This window comes from Colletotrichum costaricense (assembly GCF_030867565.1).
Source record: "Colletotrichum costaricense strain IMI 309622 chromosome Unknown Scaffold_5.1, whole genome shotgun sequence".
In the NCBI taxonomy this organism is placed as follows: domain Eukaryota; kingdom Fungi; phylum Ascomycota; class Sordariomycetes; order Glomerellales; family Glomerellaceae; genus Colletotrichum; species Colletotrichum costaricense.
Genome location: NW_026848234.1, coordinates 1,183,134 through 1,198,256, shown reverse-complemented (window position 1 = coordinate 1,198,256; position 15,123 = coordinate 1,183,134). Strand labels below are relative to the sequence as shown.

General features: G+C 51.3%; 7 protein-coding genes across 7 annotated transcripts; 2 read left to right on the top strand and 5 right to left on the bottom strand.

The window, feature by feature from the left end:
• Positions 1-422: 422 nt before the first annotated feature.
• CCOS01_05548 (uncharacterized protein) lies at positions 423-1,077 on the bottom strand (the record flags this gene model as incomplete). Its single annotated transcript, XM_060453726.1, has 2 exons — positions 423-908; positions 973-1,077. The coding sequence occupies 2 exons, from the start codon at positions 1,075-1,077 to the stop codon at positions 423-425; spliced, it is 591 nt and encodes a 196-aa protein (XP_060315498.1).
• A 1,476-nt stretch (positions 1,078-2,553) lies between these two features.
• Positions 2,554-3,441, top strand: CCOS01_05547 (uncharacterized protein; the record flags this gene model as incomplete). The annotated part of the gene is made up of 2 exons (XM_060453725.1): positions 2,554-2,827; positions 2,912-3,441. The coding sequence occupies 2 exons, from the start codon at positions 2,554-2,556 to the stop codon at positions 3,439-3,441; spliced, it is 804 nt and encodes a 267-aa protein (XP_060315497.1).
• A 1,648-nt stretch (positions 3,442-5,089) lies between these two features.
• On the bottom strand, positions 5,090-6,874 carry CCOS01_05546 (uncharacterized protein; the record flags this gene model as incomplete). Its single annotated transcript, XM_060453724.1, has 1 exon — positions 5,090-6,874. The coding sequence occupies one exon, from the start codon at positions 6,872-6,874 to the stop codon at positions 5,090-5,092; it is 1,785 nt and encodes a 594-aa protein (XP_060315496.1).
• A 564-nt stretch (positions 6,875-7,438) lies between these two features.
• CCOS01_05545 (uncharacterized protein) lies at positions 7,439-8,602 on the top strand (the record flags this gene model as incomplete). The annotated part of the gene is made up of 1 exon (XM_060453723.1): positions 7,439-8,602. One exon carries the CDS (start codon positions 7,439-7,441, stop codon positions 8,600-8,602), a length of 1,164 nt encoding a protein of 387 aa, XP_060315495.1.
• A 221-nt stretch (positions 8,603-8,823) lies between these two features.
• On the bottom strand, positions 8,824-10,007 carry CCOS01_05544 (arabinosidase; the record flags this gene model as incomplete). Its single annotated transcript, XM_060453722.1, has 3 exons — positions 8,824-9,336; positions 9,407-9,595; positions 9,657-10,007. 3 exons carry the CDS (start codon positions 10,005-10,007, stop codon positions 8,824-8,826), a joined length of 1,053 nt encoding a protein of 350 aa, XP_060315494.1.
• A 223-nt stretch (positions 10,008-10,230) lies between these two features.
• On the bottom strand, positions 10,231-10,446 carry CCOS01_05543 (uncharacterized protein; the record flags this gene model as incomplete). Its single annotated transcript, XM_060453721.1, has 1 exon — positions 10,231-10,446. The coding sequence occupies one exon, from the start codon at positions 10,444-10,446 to the stop codon at positions 10,231-10,233; it is 216 nt and encodes a 71-aa protein (XP_060315493.1).
• Positions 10,447-11,321: 875 nt separating this feature from the next.
• CCOS01_05542 (fungal cellulose binding domain-containing protein) lies at positions 11,322-14,345 on the bottom strand (the record flags this gene model as incomplete). Its single annotated transcript, XM_060453720.1, has 8 exons — positions 11,322-11,330; positions 11,424-11,728; positions 11,805-12,080; positions 12,140-12,231; positions 12,290-13,101; positions 13,153-14,007; positions 14,060-14,238; positions 14,291-14,345. 8 exons carry the CDS (start codon positions 14,343-14,345, stop codon positions 11,322-11,324), a joined length of 2,583 nt encoding a protein of 860 aa, XP_060315492.1.
• Between the last annotated feature and the right edge of the window lie 778 nt (positions 14,346-15,123).

The following is a 15,123-nucleotide window of genomic DNA, read 5'->3' as shown; positions in this document are numbered from 1 at the left end:
AGTTTAAAGCTCGAAAACCGATGAAAACAATTATTCAATAGACCTGAATTATCGTACAAGTCTTCGTACTCGGCCCTGGTGTCTCGCGTAATCGATCTATCATGTCATGTCTCAAATGTAAAGTTGATTGTAATTGGTAGCCAATGATGATAAGAAATTCTCTTTCCGAGATAACTTCAACATTCAACTGGGTTTGATTGTTTTAAGCGCACTTAGACAACGCCTGGTTGTCTTTTGATCGCTCGCTTCAGGTAACTCAAAGGCAACTAGGTATCAAAACACTTCTGTTCGAAGGCAACGCCGTTTTCCCCACGACTCAAAGAAAGAAAGCAAAACATTGTAGCGCAATCCCCGCCCCGAGTGGTATCAAGTGTAGTGTGACAAGCATCCTGCCCTTTCGAGACTGACTAATTGTGTCAAAATCAAGAGACTTGCCCCTGATGATGGCTGCCATCTCCGTGGTCTGGATCATCAGGCCCAGGTCGCATGCTCTCATGTTTGACCTTGCGATACTTCCACTTACTGATGGCGCGCCGTGGACTCATAGCCTTCTTGAACTTGGTCCAAGTCCCATCCTTCTTCGCCGATGCAGGCGGCAGCTCGTACTCGCAGTCCTCAAAGGGATTTTCTCCGTGATCGTGACCATGCTCACGATCCCAATCTCGCGCAGCCTGCTCATTTTGCTCTCTGAAGTCTTCTCCAAACGGGTTGCTCTCAGCATATGAGTAATCGTCGTCATCAAACGGGCTCGCCAATCGACGGCGGAATGTGGGGCTACGCAGGGATGGTGTGGCGGATCTCGGCAGCCAAGAGAATCGCCGTTGAGCGTCCGCGACCGGCGGTGTGGGTTCTGGAATGATCGTGGTAGTCATCATGGTGTTGATTGTGTGTCTCCTCGTTGGTGCCGGCTAGACGGATATCGCAGTCAGTTTGGGGTACTCAGACGGTGCACTGGCGTTTGCCGAGTCATACAGGTGTTGAGATCTGAGCTTGAGAAAAGGCGGTGCTTTTCTCGTCAATGTCCATTGATGGGGGCCTCATCTTGTCGTCAGGGTCGCACTCGTAGCCGTTGAGCATTGTGCCAGTATTCAGAAGCAGGGAAAAGCGAAGACGGATTTGCTTCGCCCAACTTGCGCAGACGATGAATACTGCAGGCTTTCTTTTCTGTGCGCCTGGCACTCGTAAAATGCCTCTTGCTCACGTCGAAGAGGAAGCTGGGGGCGGGGTACCGGAGGGCGCGAGCGGATATGGCCAGCCACGTTTATGTATGTACGGAAAACAATGTTTCAAGGGATGCCGAGTCATTGATCTCATGTTCTAGGCTTCATTTGGTTTTTCATTCGATCTTGTTGCATGGAACACCATAAATGATGGGTCTTTCTTTCTCTAAGGGAGGGGTAAAACCCAGTGTGTCTCCTCAGACATGAGACGTAACCCGTCGATGCGCTTTATGACCTCTGGGTCGCCGGCGGTGCTATCGTGTTACTCCCAATGCACTGTGTGATCGCCTGGAGGGCGGGATTGTTATGGAGACTAGTTCGTGGGGAAATCCATGTTGGCAAGACTTTGTTGGCACTGAGCAAATGGTGGAGGCGGGAGTAGTTCCTATTCCCAGCCGTGTCATCCGGGATGGTCCCATCCGCTCCGGAGGCGATCAGTAAGGTGTCTGTGGGGCCGCCCCCGACTTACATGGGCAACCCATCCAAAGATCCGGCGCTGCCAGCTGTCGATCACGGGCTAGTTCCGGTCGCAGACCGCACTCGCCTGGCGAGAACTGGGACTATCGTGGCATGAAATCCCTTCCTCTTTTCCTCTCCAACCTCCTCCTCTGGTTCGCATGATTAACTCTAAACAACAGCGCAAGCCGTTGACATTGCACAGCCACGTTTGGCTGGAACCCAAGCTCGGATACGTTCTGCATATCAACCATTGTCTGTTCCCTAAAGGAAGAACACCTTTTCGACAGGAAGATCATGCAGGAGAACGCAATCGACGGGAAATCAAGAATCTAGAAGCCACCTGATTCGCTCACCTACCGCCATGCATGGCAACTCTGACGCAAAGATGGGAATCTGCCAGTCTCCATCTACCCCGGCACTCCCGATCTAGTCTGTGCGCTGACAAACATCCACATCTATCCGTAGACGGATAGCGAAGATCACGGACCCTTTTCATCAGTGCAACTCTGTCTAGGAGCTAGTCAAGCTAGTGGATTTTACCTGTTCGCTTGATTCTCTTACCCGTGTCACCTCACAAGCCCACTGACCGAAACGCCAAAGCGACCAATATTCGACAGCCTCCCCCGGTCATTCCGGAAATTTTCGGCGATCATGAAGCAGCCTCACGAGTCACCTAGGACCCCCTTTTAAAGGAAGGGAAAAAACCCTTCCAGACCCCCTGCTCGTTGCCCCCCCTTCACACCCTCTTCTACAACAAGTTGCCTCCTTCACAACAAAGACAGATAGCATAGTTTGCAATAAAGACGCGTCCTGGTTCGACAATTTGCAACTTCCTTCCTTCCATGATAGGCTCTATTCTAAACTTTCAGACAATATGCCATTCAGGAAACACGAACGCATAACGGACAAGTCGTTCGAAGAGAACACAGCCTCAACGTATGCCGGCGGCAGTAGCCATGAGAGAATCTCTAATGAGAGGGTCTCGAATGAAAGCGACATCGAGGCCGGCGTTCAAGTCAAGCCTCCCGGATCTCACCAGAAGCAGCCAACGGATAGCATCAGTGGACATCAGATCTTTTACATCTTTGGTCTCGACGGTATTGGAGCCGCAGTTCTCTCTGGGGGCATAAATTTTGCTATCGCTTACGGTAAGGCCCCGCAACACTTTGCTGAGCTTAAGCTTTTGGCGAACCAAGCAGGAACATGAGAGTTTATTGACACAAACCATGCAGGCATGTACTCAACTCAGAACATCGCGCGCAATCCCATTCGCCTATTTCAGTTGCCCAACACACTAGCTGGAGATGCAGTAGTAACCATGATCATCCAAACGACAATGACGTGGTTCCTCGAACTTTTTCTCGCCAATCGCGACATGAAGAATGGGAGCGTCCGCCCAATAGGCTTCATTGAAGAACCTTCGCAACCATTCATGCGGTGGTTCATGATGCTCAACCTAGAAGACACGAGACACACCAAAAGCAGACTCTCGGTGTTTGCTGAACACCTGATTCGGATCGGCTTGATTTTTGTTGTTTCATTTTTCCTGCTCTGGCCAGCCTCTGTCGGAATTCTGACTGTTATCGGAACCCGGGGTTCAGGGAATGATTGGGACTGGTATTTCCAATCCAAGTGGGCACCCGAAGCCTTCAAAGGGATCCTTGGGGGACTTCTCGGCCTTCTTACAACACCAGTCATGGCTTCATTCTGGCTTGTCAAGGAGGGTTGGAGCTTGAAGAGGGGAGGAAATTTGTTGAGTTGACGGATGAGTTTTCCAGACGAATTTGGAACAGGGAATTAGCTTGGCGTTTGACAGAATGGAAAATTTCTTCTCACATCAAACAATTCCAGCGACGCACATCGGCGTATAATGACTCGCTACAATGAACTGTAACTTGTGAGAAGAAATGTCCGACGGGGGAGGCGGATGAACCCCCAATCGACTCGAAATGCCGTCCTCCCGGTAGCTATTCCTGGCCTGCACGAATTCCACTGACAGTTCGTCCCTAGTTCCCAACCCTAAAGCCTAAAGACTATAGGTGTGAAAGATGTTTCAGCGAAACGGTCTGTTGCCTTAATCCTGTACATAATTTATTGCCCGGACGAAATAAGCATAGCGTATTATTTCAGTTACAAGAAAAGCCATAATACGTAATCAGATATTTACATGCTAAATAGAAGTTCCTCTTGATTGCATCGTACGCTATTTTAATAGAATGAGCTTATTGTACTGCCTGTGGACCTTGAAGACATGGAGACCCAAAGACTCAACCCAATCCATATTTGATCGTAGCCCCAACACTTGCCAAAGTGATGCTTCCGTCCCACTTCAATGCATACGCCCTTGATTTTAGACCGGGCTCGTCCAAGTCTCGTGAAAAAAGCGAGAAAGGTTCTGCAGGTATGAGTGTGGGTTCCTTGTCGAGCTACGCACGTCGGATCGTTCGTTACCTTACCTCGGGTTGACTGTAGCACTGCAGCAATCAGACGTAAACTCACAAATTACTTTGGATTTGACTTCTTTCGCACAACATGACCAGCAGAGACTTCTTAGACATTTCTTTACTTAATGAATAAGTCAATCCCGCGGAGTACTGGACCATTCCAGCCAACTCTTCCTCTACAGTTGATAGCCAAAGCAACAAAATAATTCAAGATTCAATGCTACCAAAGACTAAACAGATAGACAAATACACATATGTATTTTGATACCCTAGTACCTAGTGATAGCCTTTCGGACTTTTTATGTTGAGGGTTTGACAATGGTAACAGCGCCAATGGTCACATTGGGGACAGTGTGTATCTGTATGCTCGCTACATGGGCCAAAAGAACAATTGGACTAAAGCTGTAAGTAACTAACAAGCTCCAAATGAAATACAAGCTTTGTTGACTTACACAATACCATACTTTGAAGTATGAAGTGAATTTTTCATGGTTCTGCTTCGTCCCTTCCAGTGGCTTTTCCGGAGATGCTGCGAAGTTATCAGCATACTCAAGGTATGTTACGCAAGACCTAAGCAAAGTAAACCCTACCTTTAATCATCTGTAACCCATCTCTTGAACTCTGAATGTATGGAGTCTGTGTGTTCTTGTGCGAACTGTGCACTGATTGATCTGTTTCGACTGAATTGCGATGCCATGATGCAAAAACGGTGTAGGCTTCGGACACTGTCCCTGGCACTGCTTGAGTGCTCGAGTCACAGACAACCAGCTGCTTTGGCGCTTCCTCGTTTCTATCGATTGGAAAAGAACAGGCCATGTCGTTCATAATGTCCTCAGCAGTGACCATAAGGGCCAAAGGCTGGCCTGGAAATGTCGCAACCACCATCCCGGCAAAAGACGAGCCTCTGGACAACCATGTCCCCGATGTTCCCTCCGCTGCATGCCAGTCAGTTAAGCCTTCCATCAATCAAGATCTAAAAGCACCTAATGGTTTCGACAGCTGGAGTTTACGAACTACCAGCTTTTCCTCCGCAAAAGGCATCGTGGTCGTTCCTGGCAATAGTTTGACGTCGTGCGCTTCTCCTGGGCCAAGAAGAAGGGATAAAGGGCCAACTTCCAGCGTGTCGTTAGGGATATAGTGTGTGATCTCAACAATTGGAATCCACGAAGACAAATTCTTGAGAGTCGATAGAAGATCTGATTTGAGAAGTGCATAGTCGGCTGGTCGAGTGGGTAAAGGTTTATTGCTTAGCACAGGAATGCGTTCCTTGCAAAGCCTGACTCCTCCGATGTCTTCCAAACAGTGCCATTTGGTTATGGTTTTAGGACTTCTTCTTCCAAGAATTGATCCCATGTCTTGTGTTTCAACAGCTTCATCTTTTGCCGGCGAATCGGACCCAACATGTTCATCGTAGTTCAGGAACTGGTCCCATTCTGAAACTTCTGTCTCATCGCCAGTTGAACTCGGTCCATTCTTTCCATCACGGCTTGAGCTACGCGAGAGCTCGCTCCCAGATTCGCTATCGGAATCAGAGTAATCGTCTGTTCCATTCGCAGCCTGAAATCCATGCCTGTAGTCCCCAATGTAACTATCGAGCTTCAGGGAATCCTCCGTATCTTCCTGAGTTAATATGGTGGGGCTGTTATCCTCTTTCTCTGTCCATAGGCAATCTAGCAACCCGTGAGAAGTTGTTATTGCGATTGGGCGTCTTGGGTCTGTGTCGTTGGTGGATAATAGCCCTCCTATTCGAGATATACGCTGATCAACTATTCTTCCGTCTTTAATAAAGGTCGCACAGCAAAGTAAGCCACACGCTGACTGGGGCCTGTACGAGTCTATTGGTGATTCCATATGATACAGTATGGTGCCACCCGCATAAACGATCCCTACGTGTTGCTCGATGTCGGAAATAATTTGGGGAAGTGGAACAACTGCATGGATAGCGGAGAATCTAGGCGCCATCTCGTGAATCTCTATCGCTTGCTTCATAAAGATCTCGGGGAGCAGTCGGTGCCGCATCAGACGGCGAACTTTATTGCGACAAGATTTGCTGCCACAGAGTATCCACACGCAAGGTGACACTGTAACCATGCCTGAAAAAAAGTTATGCTGATGACCTGACATCCGGAGCTCGGGATAGATTGTTTTCCTTGAAGAGTCCGTCCGCTTCACTCGGTTTTTTGCCTTCGCCTGCTCTGAAACCATTGCCGTGACAACTGTATCGAGGTCCAGTTGCAATTGGGCCCGAATAGGAGTCCACATGGATAAAAGCTTTGGCGGAATAGGAATATGGTCTTCGTCGGCATGCCAAGTTGTTGTGTTCGGAAACCGCCATAAATGGGGAGAGCTTACTGGCAGTGTGTGACTTGTGGTGACCTCGTCTGTTTGTATTTGAGAGAGGCTCTGCTGGGTCTGATTGTCGCTGGTAATTGTTAAGTTATTGTCGATAGTAGGGACCGACGTAGGTGGGGTAGACTGCGCCGTTGGCGGAAGCAGTGTCTCAGGCCTTGGTGGCGGTGTAGACCGACCAGCTCTGTCTCCCTCAAATTCTTCTGAAAATCCAGTCGTGAGGTCCTCGTTGGTTCTTGAATTGGGTGAAATTGTATTCGTGGGTGTCGATATACCATGGCTGGTCATGTTCGTCCGCTGTCGTTTGGCCTCCCGGCCACACCAGTGATCTCCTGTGGCGACGATCTCGTCATCATTATCGTCGCATAGGGCAGAGATCTCTGCTCCAGGAACAGTATGCATTTCTCCTGGAGGTAGAATGAGCTGAGCTGGCAGAATGAACAGAGCTTGAGTTTCGAGCCATAGATGCAACAGGTTTCGCCTTATTCTGTTTGCATGTGCATATGATTCTTGACTTATTCTCGACTATCTGGTCAACGGCATGTGGCATAACGTTAGGCTTTTGTGCTCACTGCAGAGCTGCTAATCACCTGCACTTCGCCCAAAAGGCAGACTGCAGGCTTTCTGACAGCTGGATAAGGGGGCGGTGCAAGAGCACTGTAAAGCCAATCATTGCCGTCGATTTGATGTCTTCACTGCACTCAGCCTGATTGTCTTAGCCCCCGTATGTAAATGTTCAAGCATTTAAACGTGGTCCAACAGGAACCTTGATCTTGGTTCCACATCTTGGAGTTTAATATCTCAGTCTAAACTACATGTAATGTCAATAGCCGGCCTGACCGAGCCTAGAAACTTGTCAACCATAGCTCCAGTCATATTCATGCCCACGTCCTTTACTATCGGTCTGTTTCTTACTCTCAGACTCGCGCAGCAGTTCACATCAAAGCCGATATATATCCATCCAAGATGGCTTTCGGGAAAACGACGAGAGGTGACCCCAATGATACTGAAATCTGCAAGCGAGTTTGGCCAGCATTAGCAGACAAAGTCTACCTTTCTGGTCAATATATGACACTGGCAGCCTGCGTCAAAAATGTCATCACTCCGTCAGAAGAAGCCGTAAAACAAGTTTTGCCGTCAAACAGTAACATCGACACAATTGAAACAGTCGTGGGCTCTGTCAGACGGTCAGACCAAATGCCTGTGGAGGATGTTGTGAAAGCATTCAGCCTCAGAACTGCAAATCCAGGAAACCAGGATCGAGAAGTGATGGAAGTTGTTTCCGTGGCCGCATCTCTCGAATCAATGACGAGTATCCAAGTCTTGCCGAATTCAAATATACATGAAAAGTCAGCGGTATTATGGGAGTGCGGAGCATCGCTGAAAGATACCCTGTCTAAATCTTATAACGGAGTGCTGAACCCGGACTTGCAACACGGAACCCTAACCTCGCATCTCACGATAAGGTCCCTAGTCAAGTTTCACGGCTACACGGTCGTGTGGACAGACTTTCTGAATCAGCATCTGTGTATCGACGAGGAATCGAGGCTTGTCTGGGTCTTTCAACACAAAATATGGCTCTCTTCGCAAGTGGGCCGATCGGATTGTTCGATACCACAATCTGTGCTGCTCGAAGCGCTGGATACACTCAATGTGCTTCTCCCTCCGGACGATGACCACACCAGGCGATTTCTACAGAGGCGAGAACAGGAATTTTACAGCTTGGGTTATTGTGGCAGAGTCCCAAGCACCGACTTGAAGAAGTACGCCATCTGGGGAACGAAGATGGACCGGCATTTGAGCATCGCAAAAGGCCCAAGAAGAGGGATTTGGCAGTTTCTCCCTACTCCTGATCGATTCAATGTTTTGAAATCAGCCAACTTCGTGATTGCGTGTGTGGCGCTCGTGTTCTCGATTGTGGGATTCGTGTTGGGACTGGTATCTATCATTTACGCAAAGTTGTCGTATCAGATCGGGCTGGAGTCTATCGACATATCAAAAGTATCTCTTGATGTGTCTAATGAGTCTCGAGATTTGACAAGGCTGCAGTACCTTTTGTCAGTTGCACAGGCTTGTTCAGATCCTGATCAAGCGCAGTTGTTGCCAGACTTTTGTTCTGCGGAGGCCTAGAGCTAGATGTGGCAGAGATGCCTTGTGGTTATATTCATGAGTACCTTACTTTGCCATAGAACTGAAGTGCGCAAGACACATGAAATATGATCAAGAACAGTAGGGGCCAATTGGGTCACAACACAGGAAGTCTTGTTGATAATGTTCATTGCAACAGCTCGCTCAGCTGCGGATTATATATACTTATTACAACCCTCTCCTATGTACAAAACCTTTGTCACTTAACCCCAACGCTTTCCCAAAGCATCGTAAATAGTCTGGTTAACAGGCAAAACACCACCATGCCTCAACCCACTAGGGAACCCAGTCCTCGAACTAGCAGTCCACCCCGAGTTACTCGCCACATTCGTCGTCTCATACGGCCTATACCCGTCATCGCCATAGAAATCAAGCAAAACATGCGCCTTGCCCGCAACCTGGTTATCCCAGTACGAAGCAGGGCCCTCGACGCCGCTCGCAATCACAGCAGAGCTACCGCCGGGACGGGTCCAGGTACCGAACAGGCCGGTGGTCGAGACCTCGACGAAGACGGTCTTGAGGGACTCGTCCTTGAGGAAGCGCACAAAGGACTTGCCGTCGGTGCCGGTGGGGAGGATGTTGAGGTCGATGATGTTGGTGGGGGACTTGTCGATGTAGGTCTGCGGGGTGGAGAAGGTCTTGAAGTCCGAGGTGTAGGCGTAGCGGATCACGATGGCGCCGGGGCTGCCGGTGTGGTTCGGGTCCGAGGCGGGGTACTATTGACGCCGTTGGTCAGTTTTCACCAGCCTCAGAGAGAAGCAGTGTCAAAGGCGATGATGGACTTACAAACTTGGAGGCCCAGTGTACGAGGTACTGGCCCTTGGCAGCATCCCAGATGGCCTCGGGAGCCCACACCATGCCGGCGCTGGAGTTCTCGACAACAACGAGTCTCTCGTTGCTCCAGTTAACGAGATCCGTGCTCTCCCACACGAAAATGCCCTTGGACCCCTGTCTCTGGGCGGCATCCCAAGTAGTCTAAGTAAGATCACGATCAGCGCCCGGGTTCCCCATCAGAGAGTCATGAGCATAAACATACCTTTGCGATGTCCAAGTCTGTACCGACAATATACCACTTCTTGCCCTTCTCCGCACCACCGCCTACAACAATAGCAGGGTCGCGCACACCGCCCGTCCCCTTGGTCGGCCGAATCACAGGCGAACCAGAGTTGAGCGCACGGAACGAGGTCGGGTTGTTGCCGTTGGAGAGGTACAGGTATACGTAAGGGTCCGCGCCGAGGAAGAAGGCACCGAGGTAGCCCGTCAGACTCGGGTCGGCGCGAGGCGCGAGGGAGGTGCCGCTGAAGTCGAGAGACTGGATGGGCGAAGCCTGGACCGAGGTCGCGGCCAGGCTTGCGCCGAGAAGGAGGAGGGATTTGAGGGAGGGCATCGTTGTGCAAGGGAGGTGGAGAGAATAAGAAGGATGCTGAGGCACACGAGAGGAGAGAAAGAATAGGTTTGCATTGAACTCGGGGACGTCGAGTCTTTTTATCATGATTCTTCGGGAGCTGTCAAACCCACATAGATTGACTGACACACCCCGCAATCTGGGGAAACGCAACGTCGTGTCTTGACCATCGTCATAGGTGTGGTGGAAATAGGCCCTGTCATTCTCATCTTGGACAAGCGTTGTGATGGCGGGGCGGGTATCGTCGCGCGACGATAGTAACGGCGAAGCTGTCGGCGAAGACACCCCGAGATGGAGATGCGCTACAGCTTAGTCTAGTCCAGTTACGAGAGACGCGCCCGAACGAACTGCCCCCCGCCACGGCCGGCGCCGAGGTTAAATCAAGGTTTCTCTGGCTCGTAACTGGTGACTGCTCGGCCATCCCACACTGCCGTTGCAGTACCGCACTGTCACCACGGAACGTGCCAGGGGGCGCTAGAGTTTTCCCGTCGCTGGAAGATCTGCTTCCAGTGTCGTTTTGAGGGCAACCCAAGGCGTGACGGGAGATGCAAGGCACCGGGGACTTCGGGGCCGGGTTGCGCGTGGGTTGCACCCACCGAATAGACGGTCACGAGGGTCATCACGAATAAGGTACGGATCGAGTGGATAGAATCAGACCATATTCGTACCTTATGGTTTTCCATCAGAAAGCTTGATAAGCTGGGCGAGCGACTCAAGTTGAACTCCATGTGCCCGAATCAGGGAAATTAAGTCACCGCTCATCCCATGTGTTTTCCGCCCCATCAATATTCTCGTGTCTCCAGTCGCCATCAACAGGCACATGGCAAAACACTGCCAGGCACGGCCAGACGTGGTTCCTCCGAAGTAAACGAACAGGGAAATGTCGACTAAAACAAAACCTTAGAAAGAGGGGCGGACCACACGACTCTCCCCAGAAAGAGGCAGAATTGGGGATGATCCAGGTGCCGGGAGATCTCAGATACGACGTCAGTTGGCGTGTGGGGTTAGGCGTAGTGCCGAGGCCTTTTTTCATTGGTGCGCATGTTTAGATAGAACACCGGACCGAGGGGTAAACAAGAACTTGTTCATCAGTCAAGAAACGGCGTGCGCTTGTTGAAGTCAAGTGTGGATATAAATATACCTCGGGGTTACGAGGAATTCAATGGAAATATATACTCGGAAGATAGATGGCGCCAAAAAAAAGTATGTACACGTGAAAGCATGGTGGATAGAACTGGGAAATAAAGCGCGCCACGTGCGCTCCTCGACTTGGGATACCCTGCCTCGAAACCCCACTCAGAGACACTGTCAATCACGTTAGTATCATCGTCATCTCGTTCGAACGACGTGCTAGAGAGATTGGGGCAGGAGACATGAAGAGAAAGAAGGAATCCGTACCTGAGAGTAGTAGGCGTCCTTGACGGTGCACTTCAGCCCAGTAGCACACTGGAAGCTGCCATTCCATGTCGATCCACCACACTGCCCGTAAAGCGGCTGCGCTGTCGAGGTCGCGAGGGCAAGAATCTTGGCGGCGGCGTGTTCGGCCGAGACCACAATGTACGATGACGGGTTAGTGGTGACCATCCCGGGGAAGATGCTGGCATCAACGACGAAGAGGTTATCTGTGCCGTACACCTTGGTGTTGACGTCAACGACAGAATCGCCTTTGCTGCGACCGTCACTCGTCCCGAGTTTGTTCGTACCTTTTCCGAGATTGTCTGTCAGCGATCCCGATATGCAGACGGGTATGAGTTAGGAGAGACTGTGGGGTCAACTTACCAATCCAGTGGTTTGCGCGACGGTTCGAGTACGAGACTAGCATATTGTTGACATAGTCTCTGACCGTCGTACCCGGCGGAGGGAAGTTCCAGACAAGGTTGGCCACGCTCTTGAGGGAGGTCTGCAGATTCTCGAGGCCCTTGATGACGGCCTCGACATCGTTCTGATCGCGAAGGTAGGGTACGGTAGACACGACGGTGCCGAGGTTGGCCTGTATGGTCATTCTGCCGCGTGAAGTTGCGCCACGGCCGAGGTATTGGCTGATGGTGATGGTTTCTGTGAAAAGTGTTAATATTCAGACGTCAAACAATGGTGGGCCTGGAAGGAATACTTACTGCCATCGGGGGCACCGAGACTGCCCTCCATGCGGGCCGTGTATTGCATCTGCCGAGTGATGCCATCGGCACCCTTGATCTCCTCGAAGAAACTAGGATGGCATTAGCGCAAAGGCAACGGATATCAGCGAGTGGCATGTTTTAACTTACAGAGGGCCAATGTTGGGCGCAGACTGGGCCAGAATGCCGCTTCTCTTCTGCAAATAGAGATTCTTGTCCGTGACGTTGGGGTCAGTGTACGCTTCGTAGAAGTCATAGAACTGCACGTCGGGATGCGTGACGACGGTATCGGTCTGAATCCAATTAGTTTCAGTCTTCATACCTCCAAAGTTCTCAGTAGGACCCACGTTGGTGTGATCTTCCAGGTTGTATCCGACAGGCAGGTTGATCCAAGATGCATTGGAGATCATGGTAGGCCCGTCAGCGGAGCTCTTGACGATCTCGAGCTGATCTTGTGGGCCAATGCCGCTGCGAAGAAGAAGCTTGGCACTGCCAAAGGTTCCTGCGGAAAGAATCACTCGGCCCGAGATGTTAGTCACGTTGACCGTTCCGGTGTATCCACCGTCCAAGTACGGCTCGACTTCGATGCCGGTGATGTGCCCACCAGTCCGGACAACACGTTTGACGGCCGTCTTGGTCCACAGCTTGAAGTTGCTGCGCTTGCTTGCTGTGAGAAGGTACGTCGCCATGGGGCCACCGCGTTCTCCGCCAGAGTACATGTACGGCGTCTTGCCGAAAGTGCGGTTCTTGGAGTTTGGGTTCGCATTAAGGTCAAGTTCCGACCATCCGGCGGTGCGAAGTCCGCCGGCAATTGCATTGAAGCCATTCGTCAGGTAGACCTTGCCGTCTTGAGATGGTGTCGTGGTGCCGGGGATGCGAGAGAAGACCCGGCTTGTGGCGGCAGCGACATCGGTAGACTTCCATCCGGCCGGGAAGTTGTAGTCCCAGTCTTGGGCATATGGCTAAAAAATATTAGCATTAACATCAATTTCGTCGGCCGAGAGACAACATACCTTCCACCAAAGAGCGGCGTTGATGGCGGTGCCTCCACCCAGAACACAACCCGCCATCTGGTCAGTATCCTGGCAGGCAATGCCAGCAGAGTCGCGCCAGATCTGGTTGCAAAGACCGGGGACATCGAACCTGGTCAGGTTGGTACCCTCTAGCCAGGTCGGCTTCATGGTGCCACCCCATCTGCCAGAAGATGGCGGCCCCTTCTCGATCAATAAGACGCTCTTGCCAGCCTCACTCAGCTTGTCGGCCAAGGGAATGCCACCAGCTCCTGCTCCGATGACAATGTAGTCGTACGTGCCAGAGGGAACGGGAACACCGGTAGGTCCAGTGGGTGCCTTCGTAGTGGTGGTAGAGGGTGGCGCCGAAGTTGTAGTGGCGCCACCACAGCTTCCCGTGACAGTCTTGGTCGCCAAAGCGGCCCATGCAGAGTACGAGGGGTTCGCAGCGTTGGCATCGAGAGCGGCGCCATGGATGCCTTGGTTGTCATGCTGAACCAGGTTGACAGAAGCAGGACACGTGGGGTTGGTCGGGCTGGTGAATGCCTGCGCCCATCCTAGAACGAGAGAGCCCGCACTCGTCGAGACACTGCCAGTGGCACCGTTATGGTTCCAATTGAAGCAGTTCTGGCACCGGTAGATGAGGGTGTAGTGTGTCGCGTTGATAGTGGACGAGATCTGTGTGAGCTTGGCGTCGCCTGCATAGACGTCTGGCATCACATAGCCCGTTGCCCAGCGGAACGATGTCAAGATATCAGAGCCACTGGGCCATGCCATGAGAAGTAGCTTGTTGGTCATCGATCCGCCAAGGGAGATACCACACCAGCCAGTGCCCTGGCCGTTCTTGGAAGCGCATTGCTAGACGAACACCGTCAGTCAGTGAGGTAGGCGACGGGCTGAGAAGACCTACGAGATAGCCAACGAATTCGTTGGCGTCTGTCGTCAACGCATTTTGAGGCAGAGCGAAACCGTATGTCATGCCCCCGGCCGTTTGAGCGCTCGTTGCGGACCAAGTGTCGAAGATAATGCCGGTTTTGGAGTCGGTCAAGACAACCGGTGTGGGGGATTGGGCGGCAGCTCCATCGAGGACTTGAACAGCATGTTAGCAAGTAAATCATCCTTGATGCTGTGAAAACCCTACGAGATGTTGTGGCCAGGAGTGCTGCCAGAGCACCAGAACGACTGAAGAACTTCATGGTACCGGACGTCGAGGTCAACACAGGTCTAGCAACCAAAATTTCGGATCCTATCTTCGCCTTCTAAGAGGGCAAGAGACGATTTAAAGGAACAGTGACATTTGCCAAGGCCCAAAACCTCCTTGGATGCTGTCTGTCTTGCCGCCATCCCGGGACTTACTACTTTCTTCTTTCAGATATCAAACCCTGGAGTTGGCAGCTTCTGCCACATGACCACAGGCTCCCAGCATACGGCTCGACCAGTGATATCTCCCGTGATTGTGGATGGATGCATGGTTTGCAACTGCACCGATAGGAGGAAATGTTTGTTTACGGGGTTCATCATAGTATGGGGGAGAGCGGCACATGTCATCGATAGTGGTGGGGTTGGGCCTCTTTCCAACGGAATGTAACAGTGCTGGATTGCCTTTGTTGGTCAAGCCTCATGACCGGGGTTGATCCAAGCACCTCAATCTACCAGAGGCAGCGGGAGAAACTAGCAATCAGATGAAGGGGCAAGGAACGGGATGAAGCGGTGGACGCGGGGGACTCGGGTGTTTGCACATGAGACGAACCAGCACGCAAGAAAGAAGAAACAAAAGCTGGGAAAGAAAATCAAGAAGAAGAAAGCAACGATGAAGCCTCAGCTTATGCTTGACGTATCTGAAAGTCATGATATTTGACAGGAACACCGCGAGTCTGGGTACATCAAGATGCAATGTCCTGGACAGTGAAGTGAGGTCGAAACAGGCGTGCAGGGCATTGCCAGGAACGGAATGCGGAGGCAACAAGGCGCAGC